We start from the raw sequence: 25187 nt of genomic DNA, 5'->3' as shown, positions 1-25187 counted from the left end.
TTTCACCGAAAGAAGACAAAACCCTATACCTCCTACACCATCACTCTCGCTCATCTTGTCTTCTGGCCTTAGGCAAACACTGATCTATTTTCTGTCTCTATAGATTTGCCTATCCTAGACATTTCATACGAGTGGACTCATGCAATATGCGGTCTTTTGTGTCTGGCTTCTTTCCCTTGGTGTAATGTTTTCAAGGGTCTTCCACGCTGTAGCATAGAACAATACTCTCTGCCTTTTTATGGCTCAATACTACTCCACTGTGTGTATGTTTTATTTATTCACTCACCAGTTGATGGCTACTGGGGTTGTTTCCGCCTCCTGGATATTAGTAATCACGCTGCTATAAACATTCATGTACAAGGTTTTGTCTGGACATACATTATCATTTCTGCTGGGCGTATACTGCTGGGTCATACAGTAACCCTCTGTTTAAAGGTTTGAGAAACTGCCATTTCCAAAGCAGTTGCACCATTTTTAAAACACACAACCAACAAACTATTTTATTATTTTCTTAAGTCACTCTCCCCACTCTCTATCTTTTATGGTTTTATTTTCTCTCTAGAACACCATTATCTGATGTACTATCTCTGTTACTAACGCGGTTTGTTGTCTGCACCTCCAGTTGAGGATCTGGGGCTGTTCTATCCACGGCTCTGCGCTTTGTGCCTGGTGCAGATGCTCACGAAATATCTGTTGCATGAGTCAATCTTTCACTTTAGCTGGAACGTTAGTCCACTCACATTTTTGTGATTACAAATGTTTTTATTTATTTCTACTGTTTAAGTTGTGTTTTCAAGATTTATTTATACTAGAGCAGCAGAGGGAGAGAATCTTTAAGTAACTCCCCACTGAGCGTGGAGCCTTACATGGGGCTCAGTCTCAGGGCTCATGAGATCACAACCTGAGCTGAAACCAAAAGTCAGGTGCTTCAACGACTGAGCCACCCAGGTGCCCCTTAAGCTTTTCTATGTTTTCTTTTTCTCCTTAAAATTTTATAATTTCTATTCTTTTAGTAGTTACCTACTTATTTTTGCATTTGTATATACTATGTAAAGCTAACATTAATCACTATCTTTACCATTTCACTCTATAAGATCAAGTTAGACTACTTAACTCTGATCATAGCCTCTGTCTTGATTACCCTGATATTGGTGTTGGATACTTTCATTCCCCTCCTTTTTAACCTCACAAGGACATTATAGTTTATTATTATGCTTTTATTTGCCCATGTGTCTTTATACATTCTTTGCTCTTAAGTCAGTTTTGGCATCTCAGACCTTTTTCTGGTATCACCTTCCTCTGCTGAAATATATTCTTTAGAATCTTTCCTTTTGTGAAGGTTTACTGATGCCAAAGTTGCCTGGGTTTTACATGTTGGAAAATATCTATTTCATCCTCATCCTTGAAAGATACTTTTGCTTAAAATACATTTCTGGTGGGGTACTTATTTTTTCTCATCAATGGCCACATCGCACTGTAGTTTGGCTTCCACTACTGCTGTGGAGGACTACGTTGTTGATCAAACTGGCATTCCTTTGGAAAGCCTTCCTTTGCCTCAAGGTGCTTAAATTTAACATCTTTTGTCTTTAGTATTCCAAAGTTTCAGTAGTGGATTTCTTGTGATTCACTATAGCCAGTTGTATCTTCCAGTAGTTGTGGAATATTTTTAGCCATCGTCCCTTCAACTATTGTCCTGTCTCACTTTTTTTTTTTTTCTTTCCAGAACTCCTAGTATTTAAATATCTATCAGGCCTTCTCACTTGGTTTTTCCTCCCTTTTTCTTTCTGTCCTGCAGTTCACGTAATTTCTTTAAATATATCTTTGAGTTCATCAAATATCTTTTCAGCTAGGTCTAACCTGCAGTTAAGCCCACTCATTGATTTGAAAACTGTAATTAACTGTATCTCTGCAATTTTAAAGTACGACATAGTTCTTTTTCAAATCTGCTTCATCATAATTTTAATCTTTTGATTTTACTCCTACTTTTACTCCCTCTTTTAATTTCTCTAAACACATGAGAAAATTTACTTTGTATTGTATGTCTGGTAATTTCAGTATCTTAGTCTTTGTGGGTCTAAGATTGTTATATGTTATTTTGCTGACTTTCACTATGGTGCCACGTTTCCTTATTTGTTTTGTGATTATAAACTGTGAGCTCGCAGTTCTTAGACCTTTACCTATAAGAATTATTTGAGATTTGAGTTGAGGGAAGATCCTTCCAGAAAAAATATGCATTTGATTCTACTAGGTGCCTGGGGCCACTATTACCTTAGGATCACCTTAGATTAAATTCTCAGTTTGAAGTTTTTCAGGGTGCCTAGGGAATATGAATTCATGCCCACACTTACACAAGGGCAAGTTTGTGGTTATAAAACATCAGGGGAGAGTCCCCTACTCCATCTCACTCAGCACCAAGGCTCAAGACAGGCAATCTTCTTTCAGTGCCTGAGGGGGGTAAAGGTAAAGTGGGAAGGGACGGTTTATTTCTGGCTGACCTTTACATGGAGAATACAGCCCTTTGGGGTCCTATCTTTATGTGAAGGGTCTCCAGTTAGATGCTCCACCTGTTGTCCCTGACACCTGCCATAATTCTGGTCCAGAGTTGCTTAGATCTCCGCTCCTGCCTGCTGACTCAGTTCTGGGGTTATCAGGGCAGGAACAATACACAGGACAACAATGTTATTGTGTTTTCCCCCTCACTGCCTCTGTGGCCACGATCACAGCCTGGCTCTTTTTTGGTAGGATTTTGATAAACCTGTCATTGAAGTTGTCCGTCTTTTTTTCTTTGATGTCCTGACCTGGAAATTCTTTCTCTCTCTCTCTTTTTTTTCGTAATGCCTATGGCCCGTACTACTTATACACTCACTTGGTAGTTATCAAATAAATGAAGTTACATCTTCTTAGGTTAGTTTTAAAGTCAACAAGCAACATAAACATAAAATATTATCAGAATTACCCTTAAAAATCTTGAAGCACCTGTAAAAGACATTGTACTGGTTTGGCAACAAACCCAATCTGTCCTCCAGCCTACTATTCTTCTAGTAGCATCATATTATATAACTGGCTTGTGTTACTGCAACATAGCAAATAAAAATATTTTAAAGAGGACGGGGGTGGGGGTGGGGGGGCTTTGTCTTGCATGTGTTGCTCATGTCCCATGGATACACTCTTTTAAGTGCAGAGACCGCATCTTACAAATCTTCACAGGACCTGAGCTCCTAGCATTTTGCCATGTACGTGTTTACATGGGGGTGCTTGGTAAATACTGGATTGACTGATGTGGGAAACGATCGATAGCAGTGCTCCCTATGGGTAGAAAAAGATTTCCAACTAACAATACAAACTTGGCTTCTGCAAACACCACAGCCTCGTGGGATAAGCAGCAATCCGCACTCCAGGGCAGCGCTCCTACCACCCATCAGCTGTGTGGAGGAAAGGGAAGCACATTTTCAATGAGATCATCTGACTCACGGCTTTTCCAGCTCAGAAAAAACAGAGGATGCACCACGACTTCCACGCCACTGAAGGCGGCCCAGACCTCAAACAACATGAACGTGTAACTGGAGTTATTTTTCTCCCTCCCAGGTCTGAAGTGAACAGGAGAAGTAAAATTAAAAACGTAATTTTTAAAACTACCTAAATGCAAAGGCTTTGTCCATTGTGCCTCTTAGATGTGCCCCCTAAGGCCTTTCCAACGGATCAGACTGGCCCTGATAGTATCTTCTGGCAACGTTCTGGTTTGATAAGAGAGTGAATGAATCACGTTATTTATATCCTGAGTGACATTAGGAGAAAGGGACAGCTGGGGAGTGAGGGTCAACCTGCTGGCCTCACCTTCCCGGGCACAGGTCCAGTATGTAGGAATGAACAACACAGGCGGCAAGAGCAGCAGATCCATTTCCTGAAACCCGGCCTGGTGACACGGGGGCGCCGGGCGCGGCTGCAAGGGGTCTGTGCGGAGCGGAGGCAGCCCTAGGGGAGAAGGGAGCGAGCTGGCTGACCACAGCAGCACCCCAAGTGCTCAGACCTCCCAGAAACCCTTCTCCACGTCTGGTGAACGATGCAGGCACGTGGTTGACCTCTTAGATGCTAAATGCAACCCGGGTCAAGTGTCCAGCTATGGGGGAGAATTTCTTTCTGCTTGCAAGGAAGTGTAGGGCAGTTTTGATAAAATGCTATTTTAAGGAATTCTACTGTGAAGAACCGAAGTCATATATCCAATAAGCCAAATTCTTCTAAGAAAAATGTTCCATAACTCATTTCTGAAAGTATATTTAACTCCTATAAACCTGTAAAACCATGGTCCCTTTATTCTGGTTCATTTTCTTACTACAACAGAGCAGTAAAATAGGCATGACAGAATGACCTCACGGAACAGAGAGAAACCTGTCTGGGTGACTTTCAAATGTCACTCAGTGAAAAATGTTTCTTTTTGTAACTCCATTTTGATAGTTAAGGGCAGACCATTTAACATGTTTGCAGAGTTGTAGGTTTTTTTTGCATACGAATATTTAATAACTTCCCTTTTATGAAAATTTAAAAATTGCAACACTGATCTAAATCAAAGTTCTTGACATCTAATTCCAGGATCTATCTATATCTATCTATCTAGTTTTGAAGCATAATTCACTTAAGCATATCTGGGATATTAATATATATATGTTTATATATAATGTTTATATATAAAATGTTTCTATATAATGTAATGCATGTATATATAAAAATATACATAAAATCTGGATTTATAAAACAAATCACTAAATCATTAAAAGGAAAATGATTTACAAAAAGTATATTTACTTTCTTAAAAAGATTTAATTTCTTTATAGAAAGTTCTCACACTGAAGAATGGTAGAGTAACACAAGGCTATGTACTTAATTAAATCTGATTTCTGCTATTTATTGGGCTTCTAATCTTTGGGACTTAATAATAATGATTATTGTTTTCTGAGCATAGGACAAATACATGCTCACTGTAGAAAAATCTTTGGTGGGGTCTAAAAAGAGATCTTTTATATAGCTTTGAGTTCAAAAGAACTGATATACAGAGGGATTTTGTCTATTCTAGAATAATAATTTCCAGCCTGATATAAATCCAGTCTCATTCCTCCCACAGCAGGTACAGGATTCATTCAAAAAAGATGCTGGATTCTAGTAGTTCTTTGCCTAAAGATCAGCAGAACAGCAGACTTTCAAGTACTTGAGGAAGGTAAATGAAGGGACCCTACCTAGACAACTGACTTTCAAACTTATTTAGTAAAAAATACATCTTATATGAATACATACATTAATATCTTTTTGACTTAAACAGAAGTCTCACAAAACAATTCTTTTATTACAGATGGACCCTCATTATTTTTTCTTTCTATTCTACTCTGCTCCATTATAGGAGGGGTGGGAGGGAAGAGGCAGAAGTGATGGTTCTGGTCAGTGGGATGCTAGTGAATGTTTAACAACTGGTTCTCTGTGGTAAAACAAACAAAGGCCCCAGCTTTGTGGTGTTGGCTGATTTCCACCACAGCCAAATTCAGGTAACCAACATGATGAAGTTACTGAGAGTTCACAGCGTTGGGAAGACACGTGCACCATTGGCTCTCGTGAGCCTGGTCATGACCCACTAATCGACTTGATGTCCCACTGTCTGGTCATGACCCCATCGTTCACAAACTACTGTTCTAGAGTCTAGAGAATCAAACTCCTTAGTACCTCACAGGAACCTGAGAGGGGTCAGTAGATCTTGTTTCCAGGAGGTACTGAGGGAAGTGCCTGTGCGAGGGATGGCGAGCAGCCAGGGCACTTGTCTGAGGGAAACCTCCTCTGATGCCCACTTTGACTTGGCATCATCCACCTTCGGCTTCCCCAAAGCTGATCACCTTGGGAAAATTAGAGGTACCAAGCAATAACTTGAGGAAAACCCCAATCCCCTCGAGATTCAGTTTCTTTCTTGTAATATGGGAACATAACCTGTGTACTTCACTGGATTAAGGGCTAAACAAGATAATCCATATGCAAGCATTCTGAAGATTACAAGGGACGTTACAGGGTAGTATTCACATGAAAATGATTCAATTTAAAAAAATTTTAATTACAGGCCATTAAAAAATATCATCTGAGCTCATCAGTCATTCCCACCCTCTCGACTCTACCCTCTCTGGGTCTCTAAGATTCTGAAATATCCAGTGCATCTTCAGGCTGCCTCCTTGGGTGGTTCCACTGTATCCTCTTTCTTCTTCGCACTTTGCTGCTCTTTTTTTTTACATTCTTTCCCTCAGAGAATGTATCCACTTACAGCTTTAACAGGTAACTCTATATAGATGACTGCTAAACTCCACATCTGGCTTTGAGAAGACTTTTCTGAGTTTAATGTTCAGCCATCATGTCCAATCTGACTCTTAAAACACTCCATATTCTCTGTCCCACTCATCCACAACGCCGTGTGCTCTACTTCTGGCAAAGGCACTTGTATTGGCCCAGTTACCAAGGTTTAATTTAAAGAACTTACAATCACTTCACACATTAGCATGGCTACATTTCAACCATTAGCATGGTTACTATAAAAAAAAAAAGTGTTGGAGAGGATGTGGAGAAAGGGAACCCTTGGGCACTGTTGGTAGGAATGTAAAATGGTGTACCTGCTACGGAAAACAACATGGCGGTTCTCCACAAAATTAAAAATAGAATTACTATACGATTCAGCAACTCTACTTCTGGATATACATCTAGAAGAACTGAAAGCAGACTTGACCAAATATTTGTACACCCATGTTCACAGCATTACTCACAATAGTCAAAAGGTGGAAGCAAATCAAGTATCCACTGACAGATGAATTAATAAATAAAATGTGGTATACACATACAATAGAGTACTATTCAGCCTTACAGGAAGGAAATTCTGACACATGCCACAACACGGCTGAACCTTGAAGACATTATGCTAAGTGAGATAAGCCAGTCACGAAAAGACAAATACTGCATGATTCCACTTATATATGATTCCTAGAATAGTCAAATTCATAGAAACAGAAAAGAGAAAGGTGGTTGCCAGGAGCTGGGGGAGAGAAGAATGGGGAGTTATTGTTTAACGGGTAGAGTTTTAGTTTTGTAAAAAAGAATAAAAAAAGTTTCTAGAGCTGGATGGTGGTGATGGTTGCACAAATATATGAATGTACTTAATCCACTGAACTGTACGTTTAAAAATGGTTAAAGTGGTAAATTCTGTGTTGAGTGTATTTTGCCGCAATTAAAAAAGATAGTCAATAACAGTAGAGATTGCTCTATCATTTACTTTGCTGTCGGCACAATATGAAGTACTTACCGCACACAATGTCTTCTTTAATCCCATTTCGGAAAGTTGCAAAGAAACTCTGGGTTGAAAGTACGGGAAATCTACTGTTTTTGTCTCCTAACATCCCTTCCCATCTGCCTGTGGTCTCAGCTCCTTTCACTTCCTTTGGAAAACTGCTCCCCACTTGCTCTTTTCCAATCTGATGATTATGGTCAGACTACGAATGTCAGTACCATAACTTCTTTTTTTTCTTTTTTTTAAAATTCCAGTATAATTAGCATACAGTGTTATATTCGTTTCAGGTGTACAACAGAGCAATTCAATGACTTCATACATTATCCAGTGCTCATGGGGACAAGTGCACTCCTTAATCCCCTTCACCTACTTCACCCATCCCCCCACTCACCTCCCCTCTGGTGACCTTCAGTTTGTTCTCTATAGTTAAGAGAGTCTCATACCCTCTTGATCACAAAAGCTGGCAGGTGATCCAGACCTGGCCAAAGTCCCCACCCACTACCATAAAAGTTGGTCATGTCATCCAAGCCAAGTCAATCACAGCCTTTCCTTGGGATTTCTATATACTAACAGAGAAAGAGAAATACTGTTTTTACTTTGTGGTCATTAAACTGGAAAGACTAAGGCTAGAGCTGCTCAAACTATACCCCTCCACTGATGTGCTACATGGCAGAAACCATATAAAGAAGGAAAGAGGGAGGTTTACGGAGTTATGAAAAGAAATGAAAAAGATGGAGAGAAAGATGGAGAGAAAGATGGAGAGAACATGAGGCAGAGAGAGATGGAGAAAAAGATCTCATGACATTTAGCTGGAACCACCCTAATTCTCTCTAATCATGCGAGTTCACAGATGCACCTTTTTTCTCAGGTGTCCGAGACGGGATCTGTTACTGTGATGGAGTCTGAACACCGGTGATGGAGACTCCCATGTCAGAATTGTTAGAGTGAAGCTGAAGTTCTGAACCGAATGAAATAATAAGCCCAGAGAAAGGATCACACAAACAGAAGAGAAAAACTCAGAAGGAGGGTCACTCCAGTCTTTGCTGAAGCAAAGTGCTGGTCAGGCATTTGGCAGAAAATCTCTCTTGGAACTGTGTCCTCTCCATCTTCTAAAAAGTACCAGAGGAAGGAATATACAAGTCTCAGCTAAAAAATGAGGCAGGAAGAAACATCCTCATGTGATTGCTGTGATGATCAAGTGAAGAAACTCCACGTAAAACCCCCAGCACTCAGGGTAGAGCAGGTGCTCAATGGCTAGCAGCTCCTGCTGTCATGAGTTTTCAAAGTGCAACGACAAGAAGAGAGAACTGGAAAATCAGGCGACCATGTGAGAGAACACAGCATGAGTTCAAAGGCTTTATGTGGGAACTAAAATTTCCCTTCTTCAATGCCTTTCTCTTTAAAAACTGTTTCTATTTGTGTTATATTAAAAGTAATACATGCATCTTCTATATACTGATACTGAAGCAGGAGAAAAAGAAATTAAGAAAACAATCCCATTTACACTTGCACCAAAAATAATAAGATACCTAGAAATAAAATTAACCAAAGTGGCAAAAGACCTGTAATCTGAAAACTTTAAAACAATAATGAAAGAAATTGAAGATGACACAAAGAAATGGAAAGACATTCCATGCTCATGGACTGGAAGAGCCAATATTGTTAAAATATCCATACTACCCAAAGCAATCTGCACACTTAATGCAATCCCTACCAAAATACCCACAGCATTTTTTACAGAACTAGAACAAATAATCGTAAAATTGTATGGAACCACAAAACACCCTGAATGGCCAAAGTAATCTTGAAAAAGAAAAACAAAACTGGAAGTATCACAATTCTAGATTTCAAGATATACTGCAAAGCTGTAGTAATCAAAACGGTATGGCACTGGCACACAGACACACAGATCAACAGAACAGAATAAAAAACCCAGAAATAAACCCACGATTATGTGGTTAATTAATCTATGACAATGGAGGCAAGAATATACCATGGGAAAAAAAGCCAATCTCTTCAACAAATGGTATTGGAGAAACTGGACAGCTACATGCAAAAGAATGAAACTGGACCACTTTCTCACACCATACACACAAAAAAACTCAAAATGGATTAAAGACTTAAATATGAGACCTGAAACCATAAAAATCCTAGAAGACAGCACAGGCAGTAATTTTTCTGACATCAGCTGTAACACCATTCTTCTTGATGGCAAGAGAAACAAGAGCAAAAATAAACCATTGGGACTACAGTTGAAATAAAAAGCTTCTGCAACGCAAAGGAAACAATCAAAACAAAACAACAACCTACTGAGTGGGAGAAGATATTTGCAAATGATATACATGGAAAGGGGTTAATATCCAAAATATATAAAGAATTTATACAATGCAACATGAAAAAAACCTAAATAGTCCAATTAAAAATGGGCAGAAGACATGAGCAGACATTTCTCCAAAGACGACATCCAGATGGCCAACAGACACATGAAAAGATGCTTAACCTCACTTACCATCAGGGAAATGCAAATCAAACCTACAATGAGCTATCCCCTCACACCTGGTAGAATGGCTAAAATCAAAAACAAAAGACAAAACAAGTGCTGACAAGGATGTGGAGAAAAAGGAACCCTCCTGCACTGTTGGTGGGAATGCAAACTGGTGCAGCCACCATGGAAAACAGTATGGAGGTTCCTCAAAAATTAAAAATAGAAATACCATATGATCCAGTATTTCCACTACTGGGTATTTACCCAAAGAAAACAAAAACACTAATTTGAAAAGATATATGCACCCTGTCTTTATTGCAGTATTTACAAAAGCCAAAATATGGTAGTGACCCAAGTGTCCACTGACAGATGAATCAATAAAGATGCAGCCTGCGCGTGCGTGTGCTCGCATGCGCGCACGAACACACACACACACACACACACACACACAGAGGAATATTACTAGGCCATAAAGAAGAATGAAATCTTGTCATTTGCAACAACGTGGATGGATCTAGAGGGCATAATGCTAAGTAAAATAAGTCAGAGATACAATACTATACGATTTCACTCATATGTGGATTTAAGAAACAAAACAAATGAATAAAGAAAAAAAGAGACAAACAAAAAACCCAGACTCTTAAATACAGAGAACAAACTAGGGAAGTTACCAGAGGGGAGGTAGGTGTGGGGATGGTTGAAGCAGGGGAAGGGGATTAAGAGTACACTTATCATGATGAGCAGAGTAATGTATAGAATTGTTGAACTATCATATACTCCCGAAACTAATATAACACTGTATGTTAACTCTACTGGAATTTAAAAAAATTCTATGAATAACTGAAAAATAAGAGCATTTTTTAATAGCTCCCTAACTACAAAAAAAAAAAAAAAGTAATCCACGCACAAATTAAAAAAAAAAATCAAATGATACAAGAGGTACAGGGTTAAAAGTGTCTTCTACCCTAGACTCATTCCTGGTGTGTATGGGGGCGTGTGTGTCCTTTCAGAGCAGCCTATGCACATACAAATGTATATTCCTGCTCCCCTTTTTACACAAATGGGAACATATTCTTCAGTGGGTTTTTTGGTTATCTTTCATTTAACAATATATCTCAGAAATTGTTCCATACCAACATAAACATCTACTCAGGGGAACTCTTTAGATAATCCATAGAATTATTATTCAAATCCGAAGGCACCTTTTTAGGGAGGGTCACCTTGTGAGATCCCCGTACTGTCCCACTCTAGTTCCATAGCTTTGTGTAAGGAAAACTGAAAGAGATCTAGAATCAGTCTGTCATCTTGTTATCGTGCAACCAGGAGATAACAGGAAACAGCTTCTTCCTCTCTTAAAACAAAGGGCCACCCAAGGGGGAGTTCCGATGAAGCAGGAGCCAAATTATTGAAGCTTGGTATTTGGAGGTGTTATTATAAGTGATAGCTCTTAGAATGTTCTGGAAGGTAAAGGGAGAATTTAACCTCATGTTAGCATCATTCAAGAGGCCAAAAGGAAGGCTGTTGGTGAAAAGAAATCTGACTGTGCTTGGGAATAATGACAGCTTTGCCACATAGACTCTGATGGTTAGAAAAACATGAGACAATCAAGCTGACAATGCTACTAATTTTAGAGGCTAAAGCTATTGGAATCCCAGCATACTGACCGAGGAATCAGATGTCAGCTTGCAATCACCACAGAGCAGATGTCCTTTGGATCCTTTGAACTAAAGCTTGGGTTCAACTGTCACCCATCCTCCTCTTGTAGAGTTCTTCCTATTAGCTCTTGAAAGGCTCCTGAATATGTCTGTTAGTTTGTATTTACCTTCCATAGAGCCCACTAATCATTTTTCACTCCTCCCTGGATTTTCTAAAATGTACCACCTCTCTGGGTATTTGGCTCACTGCAAGCCCACCTCTAACCTGCTATCCCTTATCCCTCTTTTCGTCTATTAACAATAAAAGAAAGATTAGAGCAGTTTCTCAACTCTCTGTGACCTATTTTCTATCAGCCAAGATTTTGTTCAGTTTTGCTTTCTGTACTGTTTCATAAAACCTGTTTCTTCTCACTTCCCCTGTGAAGATTATATTACGGTTTGACCAAGCTTTTTTAAAACTCATGATTATCTTCCCTCCTCTTTCCCTCTCATCCCCCTGCAGACCCCTTGGTATGCATCCCTGGGTAAACATCACTGTATTAGGCACAGACAGAGGATTCACTGGGCCATTTCTCTTCATTCTTGTCCATAAAGTGATCTTTTTTTCACCCCTACAAAACCTTGTCCTAAATGTCAAAATTTTATATTTTCCAGATCAGAACAATCTTTGCTTCACAGAATGGTAGTATGGCCTATAGATTACATTAGCCAGGGTGCCCATGATTTGACGACATCGAATCTACACATGTAAAATATGCCAGTTGGTCCATCTGTTAACTTTCAATTTTTACTTTGTTAAAAACAAATCTAAACTAGTGTGGTAGGCAGCCTTTAAGGTGGCCTCCTGTGACTTCCACTTCCTGCTATCCACTCACTTCCTGAAATCCCCTCTTGAGTATGGACTGACTGGACTTACAGACCCACTTCTAACAAAGAGAATATAGCTAAAGTTATGGGGTATCACTTCCAAGATTAGGTTATAAAAAGACTGTGGCTTCTGTGTGGGTGCTTTCTCATTTTCTCATGTATTGTTTGCCCAGGGGAGGCAGCTGCCATGTTGTAAGGCAGCTGTATTAGTGTGGTAGGGCTGCCGCAACCAAATACCACAGACTGGGTGGCTTAAACAACAGAAATTTACTTTCTCATAGTTCAGGAGGCTAGATGCCTAAGATCAAGTTGTCAGCAGGTTTGGTTCTTTCTGAGGCCTTTCTCCTTGGTTTACAGATGGCCATCTTTTCCCTGTGTCCTCACAGAGTCTTTCTCTGTGTAGGCACACCCTGGTGTGCCTTATGTGTCTTACGCTCCTTTTCCTATACGGACATCAGTCGCGTTGGATTAGGGCCCATGCTAAGAGGCTTCTTTTAACTTAGTCATCACTTTCAAGGCCCTATGTCCAAATACAGTCACAATCTGAGGTAATGGGGGTTAAGACTTCAACATATGAATTTGGGGGTCACATTTCAGTCCATAAAAGCAGGCCTCTGAAGAGGTCCAAGTGTCAAGAGGCCTGCCAACAGCCACGTGAGTGAACGGGAAGTAGATTTCCCAGATGAACCTTTGGATGAGCTCCTAGCTCCCAGCCAACAGCTTGCCTACAGCCTCATCGGGAGACCTTGAGCCACAGGTATGCAGCTAAGCTAGGATGCCTGAGTCACAGAAAGGGTGATATAACACATGTTTTTTGTTTAAAGTCAAAAGTTTGGGGGTAAAATGTGTTATGCATTTTACAGAGCAACAGATGACTACTAACCACTAATGACCTCACATGCCAACAAAGAAAAACCTGTAGTAACTGGAATACTTGAGCAAAGAATATTGTAGCTACTTGAACTTTCAGTTAATTGGGGTTAAGGCCAAATTTTTCTTTGCTTCAAACCTCGGTGCAAATGAATCAGGTTTTTTGTTTTTGGGGGGGTTTTTTTGGCCAAAAATAAGTCTTTGATGATTGGAGGTCAAGACTGCTCTAGGTGTCACCTGATAGTGAAAAACACCAACAACACTTGCACATGCAATATGCCATCTAGTTTTCATAGCAACCCCATGAAGAAGACATGGAAGCTATACGAAGTCAGGTGCCGGGCAAAATTTAGGCATTCAACATATTTCTAAGTGAATGTTATTTCCATTTTACAGATGGCGAAACTAAGCCTAGAGAAGTTAACTGTTTCAGATCACATTAACTAAGCAGCAGGTATGGTAACAGAACCTGAGTCCAGGATTTTTCCTATTCTACTGTGTCATCTTATATATTTGCTGTTTGCATCTTTCTTCCTTCAAGTGATAGGTAAAAAATATTACAACAAACAAACAATCTATCTATTGTCAACAGAGTCTTTTCTCCCAACAGTTCTATAAGAGCCCTGGCCAATTATCTCTAATGAGTTCTGATGCCTTTGGAAATAGTATTGATACTAATTGTATCAATTAGTACTAGAACTACTAGTATCAGAACTACTAGAAAATCAACTTAATCACAGGGTTGCATATCCACATCACACGAATCTTTGAAGTTCTCTGCCCCACCCCGTGCCAAGATTGTTCACGTCTACATTTTTATAGGAAAGGATATTTGTGAAGTTTTTTTTTCCTAATAAAAATTTAACACGAATGATTTCTCTAATCTGTTGACTAGGCCTTTAAAAACTGATGTCCCAGGAGCCTGTGAAAGCAAGTCAGAAGGAAGGAGATCTTACTGCCTTTTAGAATTCGAAGGGTCTGGCCCACGGTGCTGTGAGATCAGGAGGTGGGATTAAGTCCTCACATCCTACTAGAGGTTTTAGAAGGACCCTGAAAATTCACAAATGATCAAAACCCGCCAACTGACTGCCATGGAAGGAGATGTGGAAAGTAAATTTCCTTTGTTCAGCAGCCTTATCTGACGGTGCTAGGCCAAGCTACAACCAGCCACCTGATCGGGGACCCCACCTCTCTATCATTTGTCTGCCCCTATAGCATAGCTATTGAGGTGTTTTGTTTTTTTTCTCCAACCAAAAGAGTGTTTGATAGCATCTTGTCCAATTTCCTCATTTTTAGGAGGGAGCTAATACACAAAGAGATGGTGTGCCCACACTTGGGAAAATACATAAAATCCTGCATTTTAGTGTCTCAAAACCACTGGGACTTGTAAAGATTATATCAACTCAGAATTATCCAGGTTGTAAAGTACACGGCAGATTTCATATTAAGTCTTCATCAGTTAATCTGTACAAATATCTTTTTATTTTATTTGTGCATTCAATTGAAAGGAAAATAGACTATAAGTCTGAACTTTCCTTTTTGTGGATTGTACAAATAAAAACATGATTATAGCATAGATTGTTTTAAAAGGTAAAATTTTCTTCTTCTATAATTTGTTAATAGGTTTATAGTATTTAAAAAAATGTTGTATTGGATCCAAAATTGCCTCTTTTGTTTCCAGATGGTAGATGCCGGAGGCAGGAGGACTCAAAACTAATTTTAATATTAAACATACCTATTATGAGTGTCTGACTCAGCTAAGAAAAGTTATCTATTTAAAAAATAAACAACTTGGGGCACCTGGGCAGCACAGTCGGTTTCGGCTCGGGTTGTGATCTCTGAGTCGTGGGGTCCAGCCCTGCGTCAGACTCGGTGCTCAGCGTAGAGTCTGCTTAAGGTCCTCACTCCCTTTTCCTCCTCACTGCATGTACTCTCTAAAATAAATGACTCTTAAAAAAAGCCATCCTAACACATTTCAGAACTCACTATATTTTAATTAGTCACCGGAGCTCTCTTCTCAAACAGTGGGCCATACAACGTTTACTCATGGTGACGAGGCGATCGGTTATCACTTTCCATCAACATTATGAAAATAGCTATGAGTTACGATGGGTATAAAAAGCAACAGCTATTCTCATTTTCTCATCACACCCCACTGTTTTGTCCAGTCAGTCAGGACTTAACTTCTTTGCCTGGACTGCTAGGCCTTACTGCCCAAGGAGAACATTGGATTTTTTTTTTTTTAATGGAGAACATTGGATTTTAATTGGAAGTTGTATCAGGGGTGGTGAGGGTTCCAAACATCACTGTTTAAAAATACATACTTCTGCTTTCTACCACTAGTAAATGGGATTTGCTAGGCCTCGCAAAGGGTTTTGAATTGTGTATTTTTGGTAAAAGATGATGTTTATACATTTCCACAATGATGGGTCACTGAGGAAAAATCTAACACTATTAGGGAATTCTAGAAGCAATAATGATAGCATGAGTTCACCAATGACTAGAAACCTACTGAATATCCATCTATTACCGTTTTCTCCCAGGATTCAAGATGCTACTCGAAACAAATAAATACGTTTCAGTTACAAGATGCCTGATTTTACATTTTTGTTTTTGATGGGGGCTGTGTTGGGATGAATGAAAAGTAGGTGTAAGCAAACAACTATATTCTAATGGTCAATTCATAAAGTATGGGCACATACACCCTAGTTTGCTACTGCGTCAATTCTAGAAGGTGTCTGTTTAAATTTCCTTATCTTTTTAACAGTCAGTAAGTAGTGGATTTAACGTCTTTAGCTTATTAAAGATAGGTTACTCAATTATATGCTTGTTTTTCCCCCACATAAGTTTCTGGGTGAGGGAATACAGCCCCTGAACACCCAGGAAAAGTTCCCAGCGAAAATGGCTTGGAGTTACTGTTTCCTCTGAGAAGCCCAACGGACAGAAAGTACAGAAATAGTTACTAAAAAACCCATAATTTACAGGATATAAACACTGTATAGTTGATGTGAACACTGTCCAGAGACTTGACATGGTGAATGTTAAATCTCATAAAAGCAACAGAAATTGCTCTTCTGTCCCACATTCACTTATTGAATACCTACCTTGTGTCCAGCACTGTGAAAAGCACTGGTGATAGAGAGGTGAATGACATTAATTCCTGATCCCCTGGGAGTTTATAATCTAGTGGTAGAGGACAACAAGCAAAATAAAATATTTTTGCAAATTGTGGCAGAGGAAGGCAAAGGATGCTAGGAGTTGATGGTAAGAGATGAAAGTGGGCACTGCGGTCAGTGAAAAATTTTGGAAATGATGACAAGATCTGGAGGTGGAAGCATGGGCCAGAGTTAGCCAAAAAGAGACCGGATTACCCTGAATGAAGAAACAGTGCCTACAAGGGTACGGGAGTTTGAGACAATGTGGCAAGCGGCTTAGAAAGACGGGGATTTCAAGGTTCCTGTTGGGGGAGTGATGGAAAATACACGTAGAGAAGAGAGAAGACCATGAAGGGCTTGGGTTACTCACTGCACTTTGAGGGGAGCTTCTGAAGACTTTTTAGTGGGGAAGTGTCATAATTATAACCATTGTTAAGAGATCACTTGGATGGGGGCGCCTGGGTGGCACAGCGGTTGGGCGTCTGCCTTCGGCTCAGGGCGTGATCCCAGCGTTGTGGGATCAAGCCCCACATCAGGCTCCTCCGCTATGAGCCTGCTTCTTCCTCTCCCACTCCCCCTGCTTGTGCTCCCTCTCTCGCTGGCTGTCTCTATCTCTGTCGAATAAATAAATAAAATCTTAAAAAAAAAAAAAGAGATCACTTGGATGAGACTGACGGTGAAGACCTTCATGTGGAAAACACAGTAGTAATTCAAACAAAAGTGATACATATCAAGGCAGCGGCAATGAGGGAGACTAGACATAAGATCTGAGAGGTTTAAGGGGAGAAGTATAATAATTGATAACCAGCAGGGTATATGGGGTGAGGAGACAAGCTAGAAAGATTCTTAGGTGTCTGGCTTCCCCTCTGATGAAGGTGAATAGGGAGGGACCGCAGGAGGGGTATGTCTGAGAGAATGATGAGTCGAGTTTGGGTTGGTTTGAGAGGACTGTGAGACATTCAGGAGAGAGGTCCATAGGCGGCCGAGACATACAGATCCAGAGAGAAGTCTGGGCTGGGGCAGGGCTGCTGCATACACGTTCTGTGTCTACAGTACAGGACCCCCAGAATTGTGCAGTGCACAACCAATCCGGGAAGCCATAGGTGACAGCCCTGGCTGAAGGTACAGGTCTGGAATTAGTACAGGTCTAACACAGAGGTCAGCTGGAACGACAGGACTGTAGCAAAGACAGGATTCCAGAGAGTGAAAATTCACAAGTAAGCAAAGGATGAAGAGCTTTATAAAAGAGACTTAAAGAGTTGCCAGAGAGGTGAGAAAGGAAAAAGCCAACATTACCAAAAACTCAATATCATTAAAGACTGACACTCTAAATATGTGGGTGATATTTCCCTGTACTGAGTGATTAAATAAACCATCCTTATTATTCCTTATAAGATATATTATTAACCGTATTTTTTTTTTTTTACTAATGCTGGGATTGTCTGGCTAAAACTGACCTTAGCCAGAACTTAATTTCAGTCTCAATATTTCTATCAGCAACTGCTACTTTCTCAAGATACTAAAAGTACTTCTTTGCCTGATCCTATTTATACATTCCCCCCCATACATCTCCCATTTGACCCTTGATCCAGTTGTTTGTTGAATTTTCTTTCATGTTTTACTTACATTACCGCCTGAGTCCCCCGTTCTCTCTGCATCTTCTCAACAGATATTGAATTAATAATACATACTAACATTTCTCAAAATATAAAAATGTAATCATTCTTTGCCTCACTCTAAAATCTGGAGTTCTATTTTTTCTTGTATATATGCTTTAGTCTCTGATTTCAGAGTAGGGATCTTGTGACTTATTTTAGTTATTCCTTACGAGAACCTAATAGTGTGCTGAGCATAATCAATTATTTTTTTTTAAAGATTTTATTTATTTGACAGAGAGACAGCCAGCGAGAGAGGGAACACAAGCAGGGGGAGTGGGAGAGGAAGAAGCAGGCTTCCAGCGTAGGAGCCTGATGTGGGGCTCGATCCCAGGACCCTGGGATCACGCCCTGAGCCGAAGGCAGACGCTTAACGACTGAGCCACCCAGGCGCCCCTGAGCATAATCAATTATTTGTGGGAAATTCCTACCACATCCCCAAAGGCCATAAGAACACGCTAACCATCTGAAAGATGGAAACTGAAAACAAGTTTCANCTGAGCATAATCAATTATTTGTGGGAAATTCCTACCACATCCCCAAAGGAAACTGTTTTAAAACTCTAGTCACAAGCCTGTGTTGGTCTGAATACTTGCCTTAGCTCTTCCGTTCAGTTTTTAAAACTAGAAGTCCCCTTGCCACATAGGAAATTGTTTCTTCTTCCCATGAATGAGACTTGGAAGTTGAAAAGTTAGTTTCAACCAAGGTTGGCAAACATGGCACGTGACAGATTACAGATTTCTACTTCATTTCTCAGTGTCAAGATGTGAATCAGCATTATAGGAAAAAGAGTTCTAGTGTTAGATAAATTTGAGAATTGCTGGGTGAAAACAAGTTTCTTTATTGAAAGACTCCTCGGATGTACAAAGATATATTGTGACTCCTCAAGAAATGGCACAGCGTAAGTGGAATTTCTCAAATTTATCTGACTTTGAAGACTTGCATTTTGCAGAACACTGCTGTAATTTTGCGGATGAGGGTCCTGACCTCAATATTAGGTTTCGTGACTTGCTCAAGATCATACAAAGAGTTCTTAGCAAAGCTGAGATGAGGGCCAGTTCCTCTGATTTTTAAACTGGTCCTCTGTCCATTATACCACACTGCTGGTATGCTACTTAGTTTTTATTCCAACTGTGGAGAGCAGACATAAAACTGATCGTACTGACCCACAGAAATTTGGACCTCCAGAACTTAGAGATTCCTCCTGTAACAATGACAAGATGATCTCTCCGGGAGTCTGTCAGCTGCTCTGTGGCCATGAAATTGACTGTGGGGGTGGGAAGGGTGCACGGGAGGAGGAGCTCCCCGGGATGCTTTAGGATGCTTAAAAGAAAAACGGATTTATGCCGAGGATAATTCCTGGAACAGATGTGAAACCGAATACTTCATATCACAATCCTGCCCCCGCCCTCTCCGAAAGGGAAATGAAATCGCAGGATTAACCTGGCCCTCGTCAGATCATGCTTTGTTTCTTTCAAAAATCCCATGACCGGGGCAGATTCCATTTCCTGCTACTCCCCTTCCGACAGCAAGAGGGGAGAGCCCAGGAGGGAGAAGAGGCTTTCCCTAGGCTCCACAAGCTCCAGGAGCACGGGCAGCGGGGATGAGAGAGACACACGTGACAGTAACTCACACGCAACCATGCGCTGTTAACCCCCACTTTCCAGTTGCATTCCTTGGTCCACACGCTCCGAGGAGGTATTCTTTCCTAAATATAACGAACCCCTTAGTACACTGATAAATTCATCAATTTGGGAACAGAGAGAATGAGTTCCATTCTGAGGCTCTGTGAAAAAAGTACATGTAAACTGAAAAGTGACTCATTTGGGGGGGGCATAAAATCCAGGATTTGTGAAATAAATAGATGAAATCTTATTATTTTTATTTTTTTAAGATTTTTAAGTTTTTTTTTTTTTTAAAGTGAAGTCTACACCCAGCGTGGGGCTCAAACTCACAACCCCAAGATCAAGAGTTGCATGCTCTACCGACCAAGCCAGCCAGGCGCCCCAAGATGGATGAAATTTTAAATAAGCTGTAACATCCTGACCAGGTAATGACAGAGCAAAGCAAAAATACAGTGTATAAGATATATAATTATCACAAAGCCCGCTGCGCCATGATTTCAGGTGATTTCATAATCCAAAGGCCAGAGCATGAATGCTGCTCTAAGAGCCAAGAAGCCCCAGAGGTTTCTCACCGTCCACACCTAGCAGGGAAATGCTCTCCCTGACGAGCCTGCCAGCGAGGCCAGGATCTCAGGGGAGTCCATAGAGGTTACTTTCCCTGCAGGCCTGGCCTGACTGGCAAGCGTGCTTCAGTCAGAGAGCCCCAGTGCCCCACGGCGACGAACGTCAAGAGCACCCTGGCAAGCCCGGGGCTGGGTCACTTGAGGTGTCTCTAAGAATCACCTTTCAAAGCCAAACCACTTGTTCACTCCTATCACAAGCTGGCAACAGGACAGTGTGCAGGGAGGGGTGCCTGTGGATGGCAGAATTAGGGGGATTAACAATGGGGGAGAAGCAATTGGTGGCACGGCTAACCCCATTCTCAGCTGCTCTGTTTTGGATTTGGAGCACGAGGTGAAGCTTAAGGCTCTGAAACTGTAGTTAAGGTCCTCCTTGCTCTGTGCTGACTAAAGCCACAGACATGCTCTGGAGCCTGACACCTTTCCAAACGGGGAAAAAAGCAAGAGAGGCTAGGCCCAGGGACAGCTGCTATCCCCCAGGCACACCACCTTCCTTGGAAACGTCAAAGACTGGGGGCAAAGCTGGGCGCAGGACCTCTCTGCCCGCGACCTTGCAGCAGACCCGTACAAAGGGCACAGTCAACAATCTGCCGACTTAATGAACTGGAGGCACTTAATAAGTACTTACTAAAAATCTGGCTAACAAGTGAGTACAATGTGACTGCTTACACGGAGGGCTTTTTGTCTTTTTACTATTTAGATATCAACTATTAACTCTTTAAAGATTTGAGATCTATTTCACATACTAATACAATTCACCCATTTCAGCGGTCTTTAGTGTAACCATCACCACAATCTGATTATAGAACATTGTCATTACCCCGAAAAGAAACCCCTATGCCTACTGGCAGCCACTCCCCAGACCCCATTCTCCCCACCTAGCCCTAGGCAACCACTGATCTACTTTCTATCTCTATGCATTTGCCTAGTCTGGACATGTCACATAAATAGAATCATTCAATATGTGGTGGCTTTACGTCTCCAAGGTCCATCCGTGTCGTAGCCTGCATCATACTTCATTCTTTTTCATGGCTGAACAGTATTCGTTGTACGGATATGCCACAGTCTATCCATTCATTATCTGATAGACGTTCAGGTTGTTTCCACATTTTGGCTATTAAGGCATGCTGCTATGAATATTCACGTACAATTTTTTTTTAAGACTTTATGTATTTTAGAAAGAGAGAGCATGAGCAGGGGGCACGAGCGGGGTGGGGGGGCGGCGGGCGAGGAGAGGGAGAAGTTTGGTTTTTTTTTAAGTAGGCTCCACACCCAGTGTGGGGCTTGAACTCACAACCCAGAGATCGAGTCACACAATCTACTGGTTGAGTCACACAATCTACATGAGTTTTCACGTAGACAGTGTTTTCATTTCTCTTAGATACGCATTTAGGAATCAAATTGCCAGGCCTTATGGTAACGCTATGTTTAACTGTTGGAGACACTGCCAAGATCTTTTTCCAAAGCTGTTACACCATTCCCACCAGCAAAGCACGAGAGTTCCAGTGTCTGTATCAACACCTACTGGTTATCTGTCTTGATTACAGCCATCTAGTGGGTGTGAAGTGGCATTTCACTGGGATTCTTATTTGAGCTTTCCTAATGCCTAATGATCCAGCTTTTCAGGTGCTTATCGTCCATTTGTATATCTTCTTTGGAGGAATGTCCACATGCTTTGCTCATTTTTAAAACAGGGTCACCTGTCTCTTTATGTTGAGCTGGACAAGATCTGTAGGTATTCTGGAGTTAAGTCCCTTGCCAGATATATAATTTGCAAAAGTCTTCTTTTATTCTATAAGCTGTCTTTTCACTTTCTTGATGGCACCTTTTTTTAAATTTATTTTTTTAAATTTTATTTTATTTAAATTCAATTAATTAACATATAGTGTATTATTAGTTTCAGAGGTAGAGGTCAGTGATTCATCAGTCTCATAGAACACCCAGTGCTCATTACATCAAGTGCCCTCATTAATGCCCATCACCCATTACCCCATACTCCCTCCTCTCCAGTAACCCTCAGTTTGTTTCCTGTGATTAACAGTCTCTTATGGTTTGCTTCCCTCTCTGATTTCGTCTTGTTTTATTTTTCCCTCCCTTCTCCTATGCTCCTCTGTTTTGTTTCTTAAATTCCACATATGAGTGAAATCACGTGATAATTGTCTTTCTCCGACTTAGCGTAACACCCTCCATCCACGTCGTTGCAAATGGCAAGATTTCTTTTTTTTTTTTCCTGATGGTTGAGTAGTATTCATTCCATTGTGTATATATATATATACACCACATCTTCTTCATCCATTCATCCGTCAATGGACATCTGGGCTCTTTCCATAGTTTAGCTATTGTGGACACTGCTGCTATAAACATTGGGATGCAGGTGCCCCTTCAGATTATTACATTTGTATCTTTGGAGTAAATCCCTAGTAGTGCAATTGCTGGGTCATAGGGTAGCTCTATTTTTAACTTTTTGAAGAACCTCTATACTGTTTTCCAGAGTAGCTGCACCAGCCTGCATTCCCACCAGCAGTGTAAGAGGGTTCCCTTTCTCCACATCCTCGCCAACATCTGTCATTTCCTGACTTGTTAATTTTAGCCATTCTGACTGGTGTGAGGTGGTATCTCATTGTGGTTTAGATTTGTATTTCCTTGATGCTGAGTGACGTTGAGCATTTTTTCGTATGTCTGTTGGCCATTTGTATATCTTCTTTGGAGAAATGTCTGTTCGCATCTTCTGCCCGTTTCCGGATTGGATTATTTGTTCTTTGGGTGTTGAGTTTTGTAAGTTCTTTATAGATTTTGGATATTAGCCCTTTATCTGATAAGGCATTTTCAAATATCGTCTCCCATTGTGTCGGCTGTCTTTTGGTTTTGTCAACTGTTTTCCTTGCTGTGCAAAAGCTTTTTATCTTGATGAAGTCCCAATAGCTCATTTTTGCCTTTGTTTGCCTTGTTTCTGGAGACATGTCTAGCAAGAAGTTGCTGTGGCCGAGGTCAAAGAGGTTGCTGCCTGTGTTCTCTAGGATTCTGATGGATTCCTGTCTCACATTTAGGTCTTTCATTCATTTTGAGTCTACTTTTGTGTATGGTGTAAGGAAATGGTCCAGTTTCATTCTTCTGCACATTCTTCTGTCCATTCAACACCATTTGTTGAAAAGACTGTCTTTTTCCCATTGGATATTCTTCCCTGCGTTGTCGAGGATTAGTTGACCATAGAGTTGAGGGTCCATTTCTGGGCTCTCTCTTCTGTTCCATTGACCTATGTGTCTGTTTTTGTGCCAGTACCCTACTGTCTTGGTGATGACAGCTTTGTAATAGAGCTTGAAGTCCGGAATTGTGATGCCTTGGTGGCACCTTTTGAAGCACATGATTTTTTTGAATTTTGATGAAATCAAACATCCATTTAATTTTTGTTGCTTGTGCTTTTTGATGTTGTATCTAAGAAATTGTTGCCTAATCCAAGGACATGAAGTTTTACTCCTTTGTTTCTTCTAGGAATTTTATAGTTTTAGCCCTTACATTGAGATCTTTTATCAATTTTGTTTTTTTTTTTTTAAAGATTTTATTTAGTTATCTGACAGAGATAGAGACAGCCAGTGAGAGAGGGAACACAAGCAGGGGGAGTGGGAGAGGAAGAAGCAGGCTCATATCAGAGGAGCCTGATGTGGGGCTCGATCCCATAACACTGGGATCATGCCCTGAGCCGAAGGCAGACGTTCAACCGCTGTGCCACCCAGGCGCCCCATCAATTTTGAGTTTATTTTTGTGTATGGTATGAGGAATGAATCCCACTTCATTCTTTTGCATGTGGATAACCAATTGTTCCAGTACCACCAGTCTCTTCAACCATAAGTTGAAAAGACTATTCTCTCTTCTTGGCGCCTTTGTGGAAAAGCAACTGGCCATACACGTGTGCATTTATTTCTGGACTCTCAGTTCCAGTCCACTGATCTGTCCTATGCCACACTGTCTTGATTACTTTATTTGTATTTATAGCTTTGTATTTATTGTTAGTTTTACATCCTGTTTAAAATTCTCTGACTCATTACTACCAGGCTCCAGCTGTATTCTTTTTGGAGAATCTCAGAGAAGACCTGAAACACAAGGAAGCTTTTCTTTAAATGAAACAGGGGTCATTAATAACCTCTCTCTGTTTCTGAAGCAGCTGTACTGTGAGCAAAACCTCAGGAAGACAACACATGAAAAGAATTTAGTATCGTAATGAAGTTAAACTTAGCAACCAGGTTAACCTGCATAATTTGAGTGTACGTAATCATTCTGCTACAGAACAATCAAGAGCAAATAGTGAATAGTTCATGCAAATGAATGCGCTATACTGTAAATTTATACTATGCTTAGAGCAAATTTATCATTTTAATTAAGAAACACATTTACAGGGTTCTTTTTTTTCTCTACGGCTCATTTTCCCCCGCATCCTCCTCTCTTGTAATGACCTTTCCTCCAGGAAGACGGGGACTCTCTTGTGTTCCTTAAACCTTCACGTATCAGGTACACCCCCCTCCCAGCCCCCACGTACTAAGAGCAAGCTCTAGGGCAAACTAGGGTTAAGGAATGGTGTTCCTCTTTGCAGAGTCAAGAAGCTGGTGGAGAAGGGCTGCAGAAAGGTGATGGGAGTCCATCCAGCAGGGGAGGAGTCTATGGAAAAAAACGTGTTGTGACAGAAACTGATGGATGTTTCTCAACACCCATTCTTCCCTTATCCCACAATAAGAGAAGTTCAGTTTGCTTGGGGAGGCAGTGTGCCCAGCCAAAAGACTACCTCTCCAGACTCGTTTGTTGCTAGGAAAAGTGAGCCTGGGGTCCAGGGCAGGCCAATGATGTATTAGTTGGAACTGCGGGGCTTCCAAGGAAGCTTTTTTTAAAGTGGGGAGATTTAGCTGGCATCTGTCTTTTGCCTTTCCTCCCAAACCCCTTTCTTGTCTGGAACATGGACACAATGC

General features: G+C 40.8%; 1 protein-coding gene across 34 annotated transcripts in view; it reads right to left on the bottom strand.

The window, feature by feature from the left end:
• Positions 1-25187, bottom strand: part of TTLL5 (tubulin tyrosine ligase like 5) — a 279806-nt gene that overhangs the window by 12792 nt on the left and 241827 nt on the right. For 27 of the 34 annotated variants that reach the window (XR_004620449.1, XR_004620448.1, XR_004620450.1 and 24 more), the window contains one exon: positions 3835-3972. The exons of the other annotated variants lie outside the window; for them this stretch is intronic. Coding sequence is in view for 21 of the 27 variants with exons in the window: in XM_034643095.1 (XP_034498986.1) it covers positions 3835-3972 (138 nt within the window). In the remaining 6 variants the exon portion in view is untranslated. The remainder of the gene's footprint in view (positions 1-3834; positions 3973-25187) is intronic. 34 annotated transcript variants of the gene reach the window in all.

Source organism: Ailuropoda melanoleuca, chromosome 14 (assembly GCF_002007445.2).
Source record: "Ailuropoda melanoleuca isolate Jingjing chromosome 14, ASM200744v2, whole genome shotgun sequence".
NCBI classification, from domain to species: domain Eukaryota; kingdom Metazoa; phylum Chordata; class Mammalia; order Carnivora; family Ursidae; genus Ailuropoda; species Ailuropoda melanoleuca.
This window is presented reverse-complemented; position numbering and strand designations above follow the sequence as displayed.